The 20,755-nt window shown below is 47.4% G+C and overlaps 1 protein-coding gene across 3 annotated transcripts in view; it reads right to left on the bottom strand.

Moving 5' to 3' along the window:
* Nucleotides 1–20,755, bottom strand: part of LOC147114861 (H(+)/Cl(-) exchange transporter 7-like) — a 128,422-nt gene that overhangs the window by 95,086 nt on the left and 12,581 nt on the right. For all 3 annotated transcript variants that reach the window (XM_085992894.1, XM_085992893.1, XM_085992891.1), the window contains one exon: nt 56–222. In XM_085992894.1, the coding sequence (XP_085849020.1) occupies nt 56–222 (167 nt within the window). The remainder of the gene's footprint in view (nt 1–55; nt 223–20,755) is intronic.

The raw sequence follows: 20,755 nt of genomic DNA, 5'->3' as shown, positions 1-20,755 counted from the left end.
GCATTTATGTCCAGGTGAGATGCTGGGGCCATTAGAAGGTTCAGAATATACTTACGGTTTCTTCTGGTACAAGACACGTGGCTCTGGCTCTAGGAATGGAATACGTTTTTGTTCCAGTAAAGAACTGTACAGTGAATGGTTGAACAGGTCTCCAGTCATCCTGGCCACCATGACAGCTACCATTGTTGGTAGTAAGGACTGCACATCATTGGTTAGCTCCATCTGCAAGAACATTGGGGATATCAGATCAGATTTGAGCAAGCTAAAGCTCATCACTGGTATAAATCTCAATAATAGTTGTAAGTTAGGAAAGTTTTATACTTTAAATTAAAATTAGGTTAAGCGAGAATTAAATAATCTGGGCAGCATTACGGGGACAGTTAAAGTGTTGGCTTCCTTGACACCTAGGGGGATGAATTCGGTATCGCCCCGCTTGGGGCGCTAGTATTGGCGGTACGCAAAGTTTAGCGCCAGGCGCAACTTATCGCCACCTCAAGCGATATTGGGTTGCAGCGCCCCTGAAGGTGATTGCGGCACTAAATCAGGCGCTGCACGGTACTCCTAAGGCGCTAACCCGGCGGCGCTACTCAATTTCTCGGCGGCCGGGCGTAGCGCAGGTGCTGTCAATAATCGATGTCCCCGAGACACGCTGGCGCCGGCCAGCTCTTAAAGGGGCGGGTCAATTAACATCAGCAGCCACACTCTACGCCTTGTAGGCCTCAAAATCGGCGGTGACCTACCTGTGGCGTTCAAAACTTCCAAGACATGGAGAGGGTCAGGCAGAGAGCAGAGCGCTTTAGCAATGGGGCATTGGATGATCTGGTTGGCGCAGTGGAATGCCGGCGAGCTGTGCTGTACCCCGAGAATGGCAGGAGGCCTCATCAGAGCGAATACCGCAGAGCTTGGAGGGATGTTGCCCAAAGAGTCACCTCCAGCAGCGTGATGCCCAGGACTCCTGTGCAATGCAGGAAGAAGTTCAACGACCTCACTCGGGTCGTAAGGGTGAGTGCCTTTTTCACATTCATCTTCATCCCTCCATCTGCACCTGACTTTATGGCCAGAGGGTGCGCAAAGTCCCAATGGCCATCTGCCAGCCAGCACCCATGGCCCTTTCAAGAACCTCCGGAACCCTTCGGACACAAACTGTGGTCCGTTGTTGGAGCAAATCTGTTCTGGCAAGCCATTCCTGGCAAAAATGGTCCGTAGGACTGCAATCGTTTTCTCCGTGGTGGTGGAGGACATTTTGATGACCTCAGGCCATTTTGAGTGCGCATCCACGGCTATTAAAAACATTGAGTCCATTAATGGACCAGCAAAATCAATATGCACCCGTTGCCATGGAGATGAGGGCCACTCCCATGGGTGTAGAGGGGCCTGTGGTGGTGCATTTTGGAATTTCTGGCATCCTGAGCAGCTCTTGGTCAGGTCCTCAATTTGTTTATCGATTCCCGGCCACCACACATAAGCCCTGGCTAGGCTTTTCATTTTTACCCCTCCCAGATGACCCTCATGAAGCTCATTGAGCACTCTATCCCTTAACTTGGGTGGAATTACCACTCGGGATCCACACATCAAGGTCCCCCGGCACACTGACAGCTGTTCTCTCCTTGTCGAGAATGCTGGCAACAGTGAGTCGCCATGTGCTGGCCATCCCTTCACCGTCAAATCATATACCCGAGACAGTGTCGGGTCATTTCGGGTTTCCTTTTCGATACAAGCGTTAGTTACCGGTAGGTATTCAACTATAGTCGAATGGAATATTTCGACAGGATCCACTGCTGGTGCTTCCTCCGCAGTAGGCAGTGGCAGGCGTGATAGCCCATCAGCATTTCCATGCTGTTTCGTGCCCTTATATTCAATCTCATAGTGGTGCGCCCCTAGAAAAAGTGACCATCTTTGTAGTCGTTGCGCAGTCATCACCGGAACGCCCTTCTTCGGATTAAAAATGGAGACAAGAGGCTGGTGATCAGTCAGCAAGGTGGATTTCTGCCCGTGCAGATAGTGATTGAACTTTTTCACTCCCCACACTAAGCTGAGGGCCTCCCTGTCAATCTGGGCGCAGTTACGCTCGGCTGAGGTTAGTGATTGTGACGCAAAGGCTATTGGCCTCTCTGAGCCGTCTGAGAATTTGTGCGACACCACCGCTCCAATGCCGTAGGGTGACGCATCACATGCCAACCGAATTGGTAATGCTGGGTTGTAATGGACCAATACCTCTTTCGATGTGATTAGTGTTTTGCTCTTCTGGAAAGCTCATCTACATTCGTCACTCCACTTCCATGGCACCCCAGTTTGCAGTAAGGTGTTCAGTGGGTGTAGTATTGTAGACAAATTTGGCAAGAACTTATGGTAGTAGTTTACCAGCCCGAGGAACGACCTCAGTTGTGACACATTTTCCGGTGCTGGAGCCTTGACTACTGCCTCAATCTTCTCTGGGGACTTATGTAACCCCTGTTTATCGATAACGTGGCCACAATACGAGATCTGTTTTCTAAAAAACTCGCATTTGGGGCGGTTAGCTCGGAGCCCATATTCCTGCAATCTAGTGAGCACCTGCTCCAGGTTGGCAAGGTGATCACTGTCATTTTTGCCCGTGACCAGGATGTCATCCAAATAACACTGGGTCCCTGGGATCCCTTGCAGGACTTGTTCCATTGCCCTCTGCCAAATAGCCGGAGCTGATGCTACCCCGAATACCAGCCGGTTGTATTGGTAGAGACCTTTATGGGTGTTGATTGTGAGGTATTTTGTTGATGCTTCTTCTACCTCCATTTGCAGATATGCCTGGGCCAGATTAATCTTAGTGAAGCGTTTCCCTCCAGATAGCGAGGCGAAAATATCTTCAATCCGCGGAAGTGGATATTGTACGGTGTGAAGGACCGGGTTCACTGTTACCTTAAAGTCCCCACAGATGCGAACCTTCCTTGGTTCCCCAGGCGTGCTGCTCAATGACTTTTTCATCACAGGGACGATGGGTGTAGCCCACTCGCTCCAGTCTACCTTGGACAGTACACCTGAACGTTCCAGACTCTCCAGCTCTGCTTCGACGGCTGGGCGGATCGCATAAGGTACCGGTCTGGCCTTAAAAAATTTTGGGCTTGTGTTTTCTTCAATTTTAATCGTCGCTGTCATGCCTTTTAGTGTTCCGAGTCCTTGCTGGAACACTTCTTTCGTGTCAGTTAGGATCTTTGACAGTCGCCCAGGTGTGACGTCGTCATCCTTTTTGTCAGCCACAGTCAGTGCCTGTATGGAATGCCAATCCAGTTGTATTTTCCGGATCCATTCATGTCCCAGTAATGGTGGTCCTCCATCTTGCAATACATACAGGTCTAGTTTTGGTGTTTCCTTACCGTTATATATAACGGTCACCCTTATTTTTCCTTTGGGGTAGACTTTTTGCCCCGTGTACATCTTCAAAATAATTTTTGTGTCTCTCAAGGGTATGTGTGAGAATAGCCGCTCATTGTCCCGTTGGTTTATGACTGTTAGGGCTGATCCTGTGTCCAATTCCATCTTTACCTGGACTCCTGCTAACTTGAGTGTGACCCAAATGGTTCGGTGATCCTCCGTTGTGATCACATTATGTAGTTTCAGACAACTCAGTTCCCTGCTTTCGGAGTCGTTATCACTCTTTTGTTCGTCTGAACTATTCTCCGTTATCTTATGTACCTTCTTGTACTTTCCTTTGGTCGGTTTCTTATTGCTGGTTTTCTTTCCCGACCTGCAGACTCATGCTATGTGTCCTACTTTTCCACATGACATTCTGTTTGTGCCATATTCTTATGGTCTCTGTTGTATCTCTGCAGCGCCCTGTGCTGCTGCTTCATATGATACCGCAATGCTGAAAGCCTTTTCCAGCGTAAGGTCCTTTTCAGATAAAAGCCGTTTCTGGGTTCCTTCACTTTGAAGCCCACACACAAACTTGTCCCTTAAGGTATCTGCCAGTCCCGCTCCAAACTGGCAGTGTTTCGATATTTTGCGCAGTTCTGTTAAATAACCAGCATTGCTTTCATCCTTATGCTGGTCCCGTTTGTGAAACTTGAATCTTTCTGCTTTCAGCAGCGGTGTGGGGTTTAAATGTTCCTTTAGTATCGTTACTATATCTTCAAAACTCTGTTCCATTGGCTTCGTTGGGGTTACTAGATTTCGTAATAAACCATACGTCTTTGCACCCATTAAATTTAACAATACCGACGCTTTCTTGTCATCTGACACCCCATTTGCCTTGCAGTACACCTCTATTCGTTCGACATATGTAGTCCAATCTTCGACTTCATTGTCAAATGCGGTGATACTGCCACTCTTCGGCATTTTGGGTGTGGTTTAAAATGGCGTCTCCCAATGGCTTAAAATGGCGTCTCCCGCGCTTTCCTTCCTCCCCCGCTGCTGCCGACGCCGCTCCCGGCGGTTCTCGTGGCAATAGCGGCGCCCTGTAGGTTTCGCGCACTTCTCCTGCGCTGCTGCCAACACCGCTCTCGGCGGTCGTCGTGGCAATGGCGGCGCCTCGCGGGTTTCTGTGCGTCTCTCTCTCTCTGACGCTGCTCGGCCCCTGAACACCGGCTGCGCCCTGTGCGCTCTGCCCTCTCTCTCTCTCTCCCCCGTCGATGCTGTTCGGCCCTTTGCTGTGCCGCTCGGTCGGGCTCTAGCCTGCCGCTGTCCGGGAAGGGTCTGCGCACTACCTGTTGCCAGCCTGTTTTGCTGGACCACCTCGACTGGAAAGCCAAGCCTGGCTCTCGACAGCCCCCCCCCGCAATGCTCGAGTCTCTGCTGGATGACTGGGCGGTTGCCCGTGGTCGACGCCCGAGTCTCTGGCCTTGACCTCCAATCCACTGATCTCCAGGAACGAATCCCCGGGAGGTGATGCAGAGTTGCAGGTAGGTTCGAACCTGCCTCGTCGCCAATGTTACGTCCGTGTATAATGAGACACAGACTGCGGAGAACGGTACAACAGGTGTTTACTCAACATGGCTCACACTGCAACTGATCTGTACAGATTACTACTCAGTGTTATATGCAGGTGTGGTCACTGCCGGTACTGCAGTATACATGAGCTGTAAAACATAGTTCCCCCCTTAAAGGTATATACATTACATATTCGACCATGGGGGGCATGTAATGTCAGCTCAGGCCAGCATGTTTCATCACTTTCTGTCCTTTCTCCTGCAGGCCAAGCTGGCCAGGAACCGTAGGGAGCAGCTTCGTACCAGAGGAGGCCGGCCTCACCTGCAGACCCTCACAGACCTCGAGGAGCGAGTCTACCAGATTGTTGGAAGCCGGATGAGTGGTCCTGTCACCTCTGGAGCTGCCGACCCCATTGTGCACAGCGATGGTAAGGTCATCACCTTTTTGAGCTCTCTCCTTCCACTTGTTCCCCCCACCAGCATGCTTTTTCACTTTGGACCCAAGTCAGTGCATTGCAGCACTCATGCATCCCTTGCTGCCACCCTGTCCTTTTGCTAAAGCCACTCTTCAACCTCTCTGCTTTCAGATGCTGCATCACCAGCTCGGGAGCCGGGCCCTCAAGCTGCCACTGCCACTGACTCCGGAGGCGACGAGCAGGAGGAAGCCGGACCATCACTACCACCCTAAAGCGAGCCAGCCCCTCTGCAGACTGGGGAGACTACTTCCCTGGAGGGGAGCAGAGGGGATGGCTCTGAGGAGGAACCAGTTCCAGGAACCAGCGGGCTGCAGCAACGCAAGGGGGGTAGGGAAGCTCGGGGGCCGTCTCCCCGGAGGGCAATCAGGCCGCGAGTGCTGCTGCACAGAGCGCAGAAGAGGTGCGTGCCCTCGCAGAAATGAGCGCCCAGGCTGGACTGAGGCACACTGAGCTCATGGCTGCAGTGGCAAGGATGCCTGAATCCATCGAGACACTGGCAAGGAGTGTCCAAGACTTCGGCGCAGCACAGGCAAGGAGTCTCCAAGACTTCGGCGCAGCACAGGCAACGATTGCGCAGGACATCGGGACAGCACTGGAAAGGACTGTCCAGGGCCTCGGGACAGCACTGGAAAGGACTGTCCAGGGCCTCGGGACAGCACTGGAAAGGACTGTCCAGGGCCTCGGGACAGCACTGGAAAGGACTGTCCAGGGCTTCACCGAAGCACTGGCACCTGCCACGCAACTGCTGAGTGCTGCCACGCAGTCACTCGCTGGTCTAATGCAGACGCAGATTGAGGCCACACGACCACTGATCGCTGCCACCCTCGCTGGATCAGGCAGGATTACCCGGGGCCCTTGCAGCACCACAGCAGGCCAGCAATCTGTGGACCATCCAATTGCTGCGCATGCTGCAGTGCTGCCCCGTCAGAGTGCCAGTGTGTCAGCCGACCAGGGGTCTGCTGTCCGCTCTCAGGATGACAGCATTCCTGATGCCACCGCCAGCACGTCTCCACTGCAGCTGCCACCCCTGCAGGACAGACTGCTTCCACCCATGCACAGATGGAGCAGTCAGCAGCCGGGCCCTCCAGGCCCAGAGATCGTCCAGGCCATCCCTCAGGGGCATCTGCGCTTTCGGACAGTCAGCAGGCCTCCCCCAGCCTTGCTGCAGCCACTGGGGTCCCATTACGGAGGAGCTGCAGGGAGGGAAGGGGCCAATCTCGCAAGAGAAGCAGATCACCATCAAGGGGGAAAGAGTAGAAGGTGCTGCTGAGATGTCTTATTTGTAGAAATCAAGGCCGAGGATGCTGGTCTGAATGTTAGTTATGTTCTGGACAGTCTCCCGGGTGTGCGAGCCACTTATGTGTCAGTGTGTTAGTTTTGCTTTCAGTTGCCATTGCTTTGTCTTGTTGGAAGGAAGCACTATTTGTACAATAAAAAACTTTCTTTATTTACAATGGCCATGTCTGCTATTTACATGCATTTTGCCCTTCACAGGCTTTGGGGTATCAGAACGGTTCCATCCGTCTTCTTGGAATGTCAGCATGCATTCCGTGAGAGGGGCCTAGAAGTGACTTCTGATCAGCCTCTGACGGATGGCCCTTCCAGTTTGTGCCTCCCTCCCATCATGGTCCTGCTCCTCCTCCTCCTCCTCCTCCTCTGCTGGTGCTTCAATGTCTGGTGACATTGGCTGGGTCCGTAGGATAGCGAGGTTATGGAGCATGCAACATACAACCACGAAGTGGGAGACTCGCTCATGCGAGTACTGCAGGGCTCCTCCGGAATGGTCCAGGCAGCGGAACCGTTGCTTCAGCATGCCGATTGTGTGCTCCACAATGTTCCTCGTTGCCTGATGGCTCGAATTGTAGCGTTTTTCAGCAGGGGTGCTGGGCGAACGGAGCAGGGTCATCAGCCACGGGCACAGAGGATAGCCCTTGTCCCCGAGAAGCCAGCCTCCTGGGTGAGCCGGGGCCTCGAAAAGGTCTGCAACAGAAGTCTGGCGCAGGATGAAGGCGTCATGGCTGCTGCCTGGGAACTGCGCATTCACTGCGAGGATCAGCTGTCGGTGGTCACAGGCCAGCTGGACATTCAAGGAATGGAACCCCTTGCGGTTGCGGAACTCCTCTGGATTCAATACAGGCGCCCGCAAAGCCACGTGCATGCAGTCAATGGCGCCCTGCACCATGGGGAAGTCCGCTATTGCTGCGAAGCCCTCTGCGCGCTCCCGCTGCTTGTCCGGGGTCATTGGGAAGGAGATGTACTGCCGCCCCCTTTTAAACAGGGCATCAGTCACTTGACGGGTGCAGCAAGGAGCCGCTTGCGTAGAAATTTAGGGCAATAGTCATCTTCACAGCCACCGACAGAGATGTCCTGCACCTTATCTGAGGCTGCAGATCTGGCTGAAGCAGGTGGCACAGCTCAGTCACCACCTCCTTTCTAAAGCGCAGCCTTCTGATACACTGCTCCTCCGACATGTTCAAGTAGGAAAACTGCTGTCGGAAAACCCTGGCAGCGTAAGGTCTGGTGTGGCGACGTCTGTTGGCCCTCCTCCGTCTGGCCAGGCCTGCCCCTCTCTCCCTGCGTCTCTGTGCCCTTTCCAGATGATTTAGCAGCAGGACGTTCCCCTCCAATGCAACCCCCATAATAAGTGTGCACAGAAAGTCTCCACGTTTGATATGCTCACCAACAGCAAGGTGATGGTCAGAAGGCTGAAGTTCTTCTGCCAGCGCTGGCTCAGTGGTGAAATGGCTCTCAGTGTGCAGCTCAGCAACTCTCTCTAACTCTCGAAGAAGTTGTGCTCCAAAAATGGCTGCCGCTTTTATACCACAGCAGTCCCCTTTAAAGAACACGCCCCCCAGCCCCACAGTGACTGGGGAACGTTCCAGGTAAGCTGTCCTTATTAGCGCCAGGCGGAACGGAGGGGCGCACCACTGAATTTCCGGTCCGGGGCGCCCAAAAGACATTACACACTGAAATGACGTCATGATCTGCCTGCGCCCGTGAGCGGACGCTAAGGTTTAGCGCCGGCGCAAAATGTCCGCTCAATATGGGAGGAGGCGCAGGGTTCGCTGCGCCCGAGCGCTAGTTGGTTACCGCCCCACTTCTCAGCCTCTTTAGGCGCTAATGGGTGGCGCAACAAACCGAGTTTCTCCCCCCTAGTTTATAAATAAATTGATATAAGTGTCTTCTCTGGAAATTAAATCACAAAGGCCAAACTCCTGTTCAAAGCAATTTTGGAGCAATTTCCCTTTTTTTTTATTTTTACTTTTATTAATCACACACTGAAATTAAATAACAAACAGGGGTGTTCAAAAAAAGGGTGTAAAGCAACTACAGGCCAGTCAGTTTAACCTTGGTAGTGGGGAAGCTTTTAGAAACGGTAATCGGGGACAAAGTTATCAGTCACTTGGATAGGTGCGGATTAATTAAGGAAAACGAGCACGGACTTGTTAAAGGCAAATCGTGTTGAACCAATTTGATTGAGTTTTTTGATGAGGTAATAGAGAGGGTTGAGGAGGGTAATGCAGTTGACGTAGTGTACATGGATTTCCATAAAGTGTTCGACAAAGTGCCACATAATAGGCTCGCCAGCAAAGTTGAAGCCCATGGAATAAAAGGGACAGTGGCAGCATGAATACGGAATTGGCTCAGTGATAGGAAACAGAGAGTAACGGTGAACGGTTGTTTTTCGGACTAGAGGGAGGGATACAGTGGTATTCCCCAGGGGTCGGTTTTATAACCACTGCTTTCCTTGATATATATTAATGACTTGGACGTGGATGTAGGGCACAATTTCAAAATTTGCAGATGACACAAAACTTGGAAGTATAGTGAACAGTGAGGAGGAGAGTGATAGACTTCAGGAAAACATAAACAGGCTGGTGAAATGGGCGGACACATGGCAGATGAAATTTAACGCAGAAAAGTGTGAAGTGATACATCTTGGTAGAAAGAATGCGGAGAGGCAATATAAACTAAATGGTACAAGCCTAAGGGAGGTGCAAGAACAGAGAGACCAGGGGGTATATGTGCACAAATCGTTGAAGGTGGCAGGGCAGATTGAGAAAGCAATTAAAAAGGCTTACGGGATCCTGGGCTTCATAAATAGTGGTATAGAGTACAAAAGTGTGGAAATTATGATGAACCTGCATAAAACACTGGTTTGGCCCCATCTGGAATATGGTGTCCAATTCTGGGCACCACACTTTAGGAAGGATGTGAAGGCCTTAAAGAAGGTGCAGAAAAGATTTACGAGAATGATTCCAGGAATGAGGGACTTCAGTTATGTTGATAGACTGGAGAAGCTGGGGTTGTTCTCCTTGGAGCAGAAAAGATTGAGAGGAGATTTGATAGAGGTGTTCAAAATCATGAGGGGTCTGGACAGAGTAGATAGAGAGAAACTGTTCCCATTGGCAGAAGGGTCGAGAACCAGAAGACACAGATTTAAGGTGATTGGCAAAAGAACCAAAGGCGACGTGAGGAAAAACTTTTTTACGCTGCAAGTGGTTAAGATCTGGAATGTAATTCCTGAAAGGGTGGTGGAGACAGACTCAATCTTATCTTTAAAAAGGGAATTGGATAAGTATCTGAGGAAAAAAATCTGCAGGGCTACAGGGAAAGGGCGGGGGAGTAGGGCTAGCTGAGAGTCGTCATGAGCTCGACGGGTCGAATGGCCTTCTTCAGTGCTGTAACCATTCTATGATCCTAGGTCTATTTTTTCAATTATATCTCTGTGTCGTGCCTTTTTCTACTTTAAAGGTGTTATATAAATGCAAGCTGTTGTTGCCCTCATGCAGACCACTGGCCATGCAGATGTGATGCCCAGCATCTGAGCTATGACAGGAGAAAGGGTAGCTGAAGTGGATATTCAACAGCATGCTGACTCGTCTTTGAATAGCAAAATTGTGCAGCTTGCAACAAATGGTAATGATTTTGGAGATTTTGTCTGAACCTTAGAGTAACTGCACTTCTGAAGTCAGAAGCCACCTGCACGTTTATGGAGTAGTATCCCTTCCTGTTCATGTATGCATTCGGATTGATGTGTGAAACCCTGCTGGCCACAAGGGTTCCATCCACAGCGCCCTGAACTCTTTGGAAGCTTCCCAGCCTGTAAATGTTCTGTGTCTTCTCCAGCTGGTGTTTCTTTGTCACTGGCAAACATGGAGCCACTCAGTTTCCTTATAAAGGTACGAGTTGTAGATTGGCACATCTCAGCAGATGTCTCCCGAGGTAGTTTGAAAGCATATTGTCGAATAGAACCTTCATGCTATAATGACTTTATTATCTGAAGCAAGAGTTGTCTAAACTGGACTAGGGCTAACTTCAATGGGATGCGAAAGGATTTAGCCAGGGTAAAATGGAACCAAAGACTGACAGGAAAAACTGTAATGGAATAATGGGTGATTTTAAGGAGGAAATGTTCCAAGTACAGGCTAGGTACATTCCAACAAGAGGGCAGGGCAAGGGAACCAAAGCAAGGGCTCCTTGGATGATGAGGGAAATTGAGAAGATGATGAAACAAAAAAAAGAGGATGTATGAAGCATATCAGGTGAATTCTTCAAGGGAGAACCAGACCAAATACATTGGCCCAGAAATTCGGCTCTCCACGGGTGAGTACGCACGGGGTACTCACCTGTAGGCCGAATGGAATTGCCGGTTTCCTGCATGCACTGCGCATGCGCGGGAAACCGGCACTTCTGATCCTCTGAACGAAGGGGTTCAGAGGTCAAACGCGCGCGCAGGGGAGGCTGCGCGTGCACTTTGAACTTAGGTTTTTTTTGCAGGTTTTCACGCGAGGTTAAGCCTGTAGGATTTACACATTTAAAAAGCAGGCATAAGGCTTGCTTTTTGCAAGGTATGTGATAAATTAATTAAAATTAAAACATTTTTTCCACAGGTTTATTATTTTTAAATACTTTAAAGCAAGGTAAGTTTATTTTTAGCCCCGTTTTTTTCTAAAATTATTTTTTTCAAAAATTTAAATTATTGTTTAAAAGTTATTTAATGTAATTTGTAGTTTATTGAAAAAGTGTGATTTTTTTAAAAATTTATTTGAAGGTTTAATGCTATTTTGAGGCCCGTAGTATTCATAAGTTTACACAGGTCTTCCTGTCAATCTTATGAATGGGCTTTTCCCTCCTCCGATTGGCTGCCCATGGCTCACGTGATCCCAGGGGATGCATCGCACTAACTACGCCCCTGGGACACGCAAGCACAGCGCGCCGGCAGCTGGGCCAGGCCCCAGAGCGGAATTCCACGGGGCCCTACAGCTCAACTGCCGGCGCGCAAGGTAAGTGCAGGTCGGGGGCTTGCACCCGCGGGAAGCCCCCGACCCGAATTTCTGGGCCAATAAGTTGAGAGGTGAAGTGAAGATGAAAATAAGATTGGCAAAGAGAGAATAAGAGAGTAGAATGGCGGTTAATATAAAAGGGAGCCCAAAAATCTTCTACCGGCGTGTAAACAGTAAGCAGGTAGTAAGAGGTGGGGTGGGGCCTATTAGTGACAAAGAAGGTGTTATATACTTAGAGGCACAGGGCAAGGCTAGAATACTCAATGAGTACTTTGTATCGGTGTTTACTAAGGAGGTGGATGCTGACAAAATATCGGTAGCAGTGGAAAAGGTAGAAGCAATGGAAGGGGTGAAAATTGATAGACAGGATGTACTGTACTAGAAAGGCTGGGTATGCTTGAGTGGATAAATCACCTGGTCCAGATGGTTTGCATCCCAGATTGCTAAGGGAATTGGGGAGGAGATAGCAGAAGGGCTCACCATAATTTTCCAATCTTCCCTAGATGCAGGGGAGGTACCTGAGAATTGGAAAGTGGCAAATTTGACACCATTGTTCAAGAAAGGGTGCAAGGGCAATCCTAGTAACTACAGGCCGGTCAGTTTAACATCAGTGGTGGGTAAAGTTTTAGAAACAATAATCAAGGAAAATTTAATGGGCACTTGGAGATGTTTAAGATAATTAAGGAGAGCCAACACGGATTTGTAAAAAGCACATCGGGTTTGACTAATCTAATTGAATTTTTTGATGAATTAACAGGGAGGATCAATGAAGGGAATGCAATGGATGTTGTCTGCATGGATTTTAGGAAGGCATTTGACAAAGTACCACATAGAAGGCTGATTAACAAAATTGAGACTCATGGAATAGGTAGGTCAGTGGCAGCTTGGATAAGGAATTGGCTTAAGGACAGAAAACAGCGAGTTGTGCTAAATGGCTGTTTTTCAGACTGGAGGATGGTAGACAGTGGTGTTCCCAAGGGTCAGTGCTGGGGCCACTGCCTTTTTTGATATATATAAATGGCCTGGATATTGGAATACAAAGTAGAATTTCTAAATTTGCCAATGACACCAAACTTGGGGGTGTGGCAAACAGTGAGGATGATACCAAGCGACTGCAACAGGACATAGAAAGGCTAGCAGAATGGGCAGACAAGTGGCAGATGGAATTTAATACAAAGAAGTGTGAGGTGATGCCTTTTGCCAGAAGGAACAGGGAGAGGCAATATACACTTAATGGCACAGTTTTAAAGAGTGTGCAGGGACAGAGGGACCTGGGAGTTAATGTGCATAGGTCCCTGAAGGTGGCAGGATATATTGAAAGAGTGGTTAACAAAGCATATGAGATCTTGGGTTTCATAAATAGAGGTATAGAGTACAAAAGTAGAGAAGTTATGCTGAATCTTTATAAAGCGCTGGTTAGGCCACAACTGGAGTATTGCATCCAGTTCTGGTCACCACACTTTAGGAAGGATGTGAAGGCCCTTGAGAGGGTACAGAGGAGATTTACCAGAATGGTTCTGGGGATGGGGGAATCTTAGCTACAAGGACAGGTTGGAGAAGCTGGATTTGTTTTCATTAGAGCAAAGGAGGTTGAGGGGTGATTTGATAGAGGTGTACAAGATTATGATGGGTTTGGTTAGGCTAGACGGGGAAAGACTGTTCCCACTAGTTGATGGTACAAGGACTAGGGGACACAAATTTAAGGTTTTGGGCAAGACATACAGGGGGGGATGTGAGGAAAAACATTTTTATGCAGCGAGTGGTGAGGACCTGGAACTCGCTGCCGACGGAAGTGGTGGAAGTGGACACACTCAATGTTTTCAAGGGGAGATTGGATAGGCACTTGAAGGAAATAACCTTGCAGGGCTACCGGGATAGAGCGGGGGGAATGACTCGATTACTCTGCAGAGAGCTGGCACGGACTTGATGGGCCGAATGGCCTCCTTCTGTGCCATTACGACTCTATGGCCGCAATTTTTCGGTTCAAGGCGGCTTACATAGAAACATAGAAACATAGAAGATAGGAGCAGGAGTAGGCCATTCGGCCCTTCGAGCCTGCTCCGCCATTCAACGAGATCATGGCTGATCATCCAAACCCTAGCACCCGGTCCCTACACCGACAGCCATCCCACCCAAGCCCTATCCCCGTAACCCTGTAACCCCATGCTTGGATGCAGGACAACTGCCTTCCAGGTTCCAGTCCACCCCCAACGACATCAGACGCACAAACGTGATTTTGCGTCAATTGGCCTTGTTAAGCCCACCCTGCGAGCTTGCCGGCCAATTAAGAGGAAGCCAGTGTCAGATTACATCAGTTGATGATGCGTCATCTGCCAGTTTTCTTAAAGGGGCCACACACTTTTTTTTGACAGCTGATTTCTCAGCATTTGACAGCTTTGAGGTGCTGCAAACGCTGACAATCACTGTACAAAGATGAGCTCTTGCACCCAGGCTCTCCAGTGACTCCTTCCTTAGGCTAGAACAGGTAGCAGCTGCAGGTGAGGTTACAGAAGTGATCTGTCACTGGTGACAGAGGTTCTCCCAATGAGGTGGGACTACACATGCAAATCAAAACTTGTTACCTACAGAAAAGTGTAAATGCATTCAAAATGATTTTCCCAATATTATCTTAGCTCTGAAACTCACCAGTGCACCATTGGATCCGTCACACCACTTTTGCAGCTGTCATCAATGCAGAAACATTACAGTAGACCCACAGCACGCCACACTTACCTGGCATGGTGTCCGGACGTTGGGAAGCCCGCAGTAGAACTGTCAAAATTGCAAGAAGCCTCTTAACTGCCTGTCAGCCACTTAAGTGCTTGTTAACAGGTTGTTATCATCCTCTTCCCGCCGCTAGGTGTCAGGTCCATGCGCAAATCAGGGATCCGACACTTGGGAAGATTGATTGGAGGCGGGTTGACAGCAGGTTTCCTGCCCGCTGTCAATCTTTGCGATTTTCCCGGATGTCCCACCTCCAAACCCGCCCCCTGAGCGCCGGCAAAATTCCAGTCTTTGACTTTGACTCCTTGAAGTTGTCTGTATGTTAACTGGCAACAGACAGCAGAGCTCAGTCACTGCCTCTGCCATTTCCCACAATGCATTTCCTGCAAATGCTGCTCTCCACTGGCAACATCAGGGCACGGAATCAGTCCTTTTGTCCCCTTATGAAATAATCATCCTCATGAAATTCATGCAACACCATGGGAACATCCAAAGGGATCATCCAAAGGGAACCAATCTTTCCAACATAGTTAACTTCTAGCTACAACTGACTATAGAAAAGTGCTGCCTAGCAAACTGTGGACTTTAGCAAAAATGCAGACATGCAAAGGACAAAAATCTTATGTAAGATGTTAAATATAATAGCAGCTAAATGCTTGCAGCAAAAAATTACTATTCACAATCAACTGTAAGAAAAAAAACTTTCTTTAATGTTTAGGCTAAGCCAGGTAAAGTCCATTGAGCTGTCACGCTCCCATTTTACATGGGTGAGCTGCATTCTGGGGGTTGGAACTTTGCACAAGCTCATGAAGCTCAACATTATTTCAATAATTTTTGCATTTAAATTAGGGTTCTGCTTGCTCCTTTGATCTCAAAAATCACACACCCCAAATTTGCCCTGCTACAAATCAGGCATGCGAGGCAGGTACCCGATTTCACAAATCGCTCCTGACACCTGCAAGGCTCCAAGCCACCATTGAAGCCTCATAAAATCAGTGCTTATATCTCAACACAAGCCATACCCTGGGTTTAAATTGAGTCCTTTTTGTTTATATTGTATTACAATAAGTTTTCTTTTTAATTTATCTTGCATTAGAAGAGAGCAATGTGTTATCTCTTCAGACCGAGTAAAATTCACGCCACAGCAGCCTCGATTTTTCACATAGGTTCTCCCGATCTCCTGTCATAACTTTGGCGGAGACCAGTGGAACCCTAGAGAAAGGCACACATTCATAAAATTACCCCTATTGTGCATTTAATTTCCATTTCTCAAACTACGGGAAAGTAAAAAGTCAAAATTGTTTGAAAACGTGCCTCAATTATTTATTTAAAGAACAGGCATGAATTGACTAAGATCTACTGATTAATCATTTTGAATGAAATAGCAGTAATATGTTCTCATCTGCAGTGTTCACACATAAGCCATCCCTCCCCCAATCAGAATAACCGGAATTTTCTTGACTATGGCATTAGGCACTACACTTCAGTGGATCCGTTCTGGATTTGCTTAGATTGTAGCAGGATGTTCTAACCAGCGGGATACAAAAGATGTTTGGCTGTATAAGACTCCTTTGTTGAAAATATTATTTTTTAAATAAGTTTATAAACTGATATTTATCAGAAACTGCAATTTTTCATAGTTACCCTTTTTTTAAAAAAAGAGTTAACTTATGTACTGAAATTCAAAATGGTATTCGACTGGACATTATTTGTGTATATTTATTAACAATATAATTATACAGGATATCCCAGTTAATCCTAGTAATAGGTTCCTGCCCAAGAGTGGCTTAGTCCTTGAATTTATTTCATTCACTTCTCATTATATGATGCTTATTCTGGTTTCTGGTTCAAAGTGTACAACTTTAGCGGAACTGCTCAATATCCTTTAGTATTTCAAAAGTTTTAGGTTAATGCATGAAATATAACCTAAAAGTCATAGTTGTTTTTGGTGTGTGGGTTTCTTTGAACAAAGAACAGTATCAAATCTCTCAAAAAATCTGCAGTTGTTTGGAATGATTATACGAAGGATTTTGGCAAGTGAAACGCCTAAACAAGACTCAATTCATATTTACTTTTTGGTTTACTGTAAAAGGAAGTTGCCTGGCTTTTGATCTGGCTCTGTTTCTTTAATCAGTACAGTTGAAATATTAATGCTATCACTGTAAGAAGCCATGCTGATTCTTACCGGGCCTACCTCACTTGAGACAATAGTTTGATAGATCCTTCACTTCAGTGCTCAAAATATTCACTGAGGTTTAGGTTGCCTTAATGACAAATAGTGGCATTTTACAAAGTATCAAATTATTGCATTTTCATATTTACACTGAAAAAGTGTTTGGATTTATTTTTCTCTTTATTGTACAGTATTTGGATTCATGGAAGATCCTAGTAATAGATGAACAAGCAAACCAGCTGTTGGAAGCTCCTTCCTGCCCTTTCATTATATGTTACTAGTAGGCAGCAGTTAATGGAATCTGCTTTTTTTTTAAACTCTAGTGCATTTTTTCATAGGGGAAGTCAATTTGAGGAATGTTTCGTTTCCAGACTAACACTGCTGACCTTCACTGTTCACCTGTGTGTTAATCTAATTCGAGTCAGAGCCCTGGGTCAGAACCATGAGTGAAGGACCCATCAGCTTCCTGAAATTGCATCTCCTCTGAAAACTTAAAACCAATGTCAGCTTCTAACTTATGTGTTGGAAAAATGTAATAATCATAATGAAAGTTCTCAGAAAAGTTCCGTTCCTGGACCAACCAAGTCTAACAACTCAGCTTACATGCCACGAAGTGGTCATTTGAAAAATCAGCATCTGCTGCAGATATTAAAAATAGGATTCGAATTTTTGCCAATGAGTGACACGGTAATGTCATTACATTGTCAATCATGACAATACTGCTTCCTCTATTTTAAAATGTCACTGTACACTAGACTGTACCCCCTTAATACAGGACAGTTGCGAGAAGCTGCAGCTACAGCTACATATTTGCAATGATCTTCCACAGCTGTTGCAAACGTGACATAGCTTTCAAAAGTTGGAGAGAAGCTAATATTGTTATTGTTAGTAATATAAATAACATTGCTACATAGTTATTATTTCATGCTCCCAACTTATTCGGTGCATGATAATTTCACTGTCAGAAACATATTCAGATCTTCTTAAAACAGTGTGCCAAAATCTTAAAACTTTGGAAATCCTGACACCTAGTGGTGAGGCTGAACACATCAATGGGCAAACTTCAGTAATGTTCCAATTTAATGAACCAATTACTATATGGGGGTTTCTGAGTCAATAAGGAAAGTCTTCTGCTACTGTCTGCCAGCAGGGACAGTGTAACAGTATAATGTCAGTGTGTGGGGTCGGAAACCTACGCAAAGAGCGACAACACCTTATTCAGGTAAAGTTTATATTGAGATTGTCTGTGAGAGGGAAAACAGAGATCAATTTCAAATATGACAAGCTATGATAATTCTATACTTGTCGCTTTTGTTTGTGTTCAAATTATAATCAAACATTCTATCAACATATCATGCTCAGAGAGACAGAGAGCAAGGCAGGGAGAAAGAGACAGTGAGCAAGGCAGGGAGAAAGAGACAGTGGGATCGCTTGCCCATTGTAGAACCTGCCTAATTTTCATTCCGATGAATTCAGTGGAATGAAAATCAGGCAGCTTCTATAACAGATGGGCAATCTGCTCCACCAGATTACGAGGCGATGAAGATGAACATTTACTCCAGAGAATCTTTCCTCATCCTATTTTGAGCTCTTTTTTAATTGGTTTGAAAACTTCACAGGCAAAGAGAAAGAGAGGCAAAGAGAGGAATTTTAACAGCAAAGAGTGAGTGGGTTTGGGAGTGGGTGGGTGGTAAAATGCGCTGAAATTGACAGCGCATCGGAAGCCAGCTTCAACCTGCCGACTTCCGCATTTAACTGGAGTGCATTCAGCTGCATGCGAGAAACCCCCATGGGAGAGACGGGTTGGCAATTAAAAGATGTTAAGAGGCAATTAGGAGCTGTTTTAACTGCAGATTTGAGCTTTAACTCTGAATGCACAGGTTTCCCCAGTTTCCTGGAGCTCGCCAGTGAAAGCAAGGCAAGCTGACAGTGCAAATTGAGGGGGCTGATCAAATCACAGGCAAACAATCATATAAGTACTCAGACTTCACACCTGCTTCCTTGCCTAAGTGAAAGGCCTTTGCTCATAGGACTTGTTCCTCTCGTGTGCTTTCAGAACTTTGCAGGTCATTTCTGCTACCTTGGACTTTTGAGAGTCTGATCTACACTTTCCATCTGCCGAGCATCAGTTCAGCATGGGTGCCTCTTATGCAGCTTTACCTTGGACCTCAGATGAGGACCAAGATGAGAAGGAGAAGCAGCAGCCTTCTCCTCGCCGACCTGCCGCTCCACAGATGAGAGAGGATGTGCAGGGGTGCAGCTTGCAGGAGGCGATACCCCCAGTACAAGGTATATAGGCAGAGGATCCATTTCCTGGACATGTCAGAACACCAGTGTCTCAGGGGGCTCAGGGTATCACATCAGGTGGTCGCAGACATTTGCAGCCTCCTGGAAGACCACCTGCTGCCAAGTGGATCTGGTGGGCACAGTTTGCCAGTGGCTGATAAAGTCACCAGCACCCTCAATTTCTTTGCCTCTGGCTCCTTCCAAGGATCTGCAGGAGATATCTGCAGAATTTCACAATCTGCTGCCCACAAATGCATCACTTAGGTGACCAATACCATGTTTGCCAGGGCCGGCAATTATGTGCACTTTGCAATCAATGAAGCCAGTCAGAATGAGCGGGCGCTCGGCTTTGCGACTCTGGCTGGGTTTCCACAGGTCCAGAGAGTCATCAATTGTACACATGTGGCAATCAAGGTGCTCCCAGATCACCCTGGAGTCTTCATCAACTGCAAGGGCTTCCACCCCATCAATGTTCAGCTCATATGCAACCACAAAAAGATCATACAGGTGTGTGCAAGATTCCCAGGCAGCTCCCATGATTCATTCATCCTGCACAAGTCCACCCTCCCAGAGCTCTTCGGACCTCGAAGCAGAGTTAGCGGTTGGCTCCTTGGAGTCAACGGCTTCCCCCAAAGGCGTGGCTGATGAGCCCAAACAATGAAGCCCAGGAGAGATACAATCAAAGCCACATGACCATGAGAGCTGTCATCGAGCAAGCAATCAGAATGCTGAACATGCACTTTTGGTGCCTGGCAGATAGGAATGGGTGCATCTGCAAGTTAAGTACGTATGAGGAGTGATATGCTGGAGTTGGCTTGGGAAGAGAATCTCCCTGCAGCCCTTACAGAATGCAGCATCAGCTCTAAGGAGGCATCATTTAAGCGAGATGCAGCCTTGCCACGTGGGGACTCAATTAATGCGGTTGCTTCCTCTGTTCCTCCACTGAACAATGCTTCAACTTTCATCTTCACAGAGTCCCTTTAAATAGTTAAGCTGTAATTGACCCATGTTTGTCATGCTACCGGACCTCACCTCGCCCCGCCACCCCCCCCCGCCGCCACCCCACCCCTCCACTCCCAGTGCCTCAGGAGCTAAATATTCCAGCCAAAGAAACAGCAAGATAGATAGAGAGGTAAAAGCACATCCAGGAACCAACTACAATACACTGAATTCAATGTTTGCAGAGATCTATTAGAAACTTACAAACCAGCACTGCCACACCGAGAACCATTTCTCCCCTCACCGGCCTGTGCCCTCCCCTCACTGCGGACAGACACCTAAGGGGTAATTTTTAACTTAACTCGGCAGGAGGGAAGCTGACTCGATCATATCGACTACCCACTTTACACCCTGCCCAATTTTACTTTCCATTGACTTGGATTAAAATAGCAAACAGGCCCAATGATGTCATCGGAGCTGATCTGCATATTTAAAGAAGTCAGAAAAGCAGGTTAAAATAGGAACCTGTGGAAGGGAGCGAGATCTTGGCAGGTAAGTCTCATGGGCAACTTTAAGTGCCCGCCCACCGCTCCACCTAACTATGCAATTCAATGACCAGCAAAGCTATTGCAGAATTAGAGGGTGAAAATGTTAAGAAAATGAATTCTAGCTGTAGTGCTTGGAGCACCTGCCTTCAGTATTAGCTTTCTAACACTCTGTAAAATTGCTTTCAAATTGGGCATTACAAAGTAAACAGCTGGCTTTGCCTTTCCGTTGCTATTTCAGGTGTTTAATTGCCTCTTAGTTGCAGTTTACAGCTGATTTAGAGGATTAGTGCTTCTCTCTTTAGCTGGCCCATTGCATGGGAGGGAAAGCCCAAACTTTAGCCCATAGACTGGGAATAGACCAGACACTTTTAGCAATCCAAGTTAACTCAAGGCTAAAATGTGTTTTTTCAAATGAAAGTAA

The sequence above is a fragment of the Somniosus microcephalus genome, chromosome 7 (assembly GCF_052327205.1).
Source record: "Somniosus microcephalus isolate GS21.2 chromosome 7, FLI_Smic_1.0, whole genome shotgun sequence".
NCBI classification, from domain to species: domain Eukaryota; kingdom Metazoa; phylum Chordata; class Chondrichthyes; order Squaliformes; family Somniosidae; genus Somniosus; species Somniosus microcephalus.
Note: the sequence above shows the minus strand (reverse complement) of the source record. Positions and strands in the feature narration are given on the sequence as shown.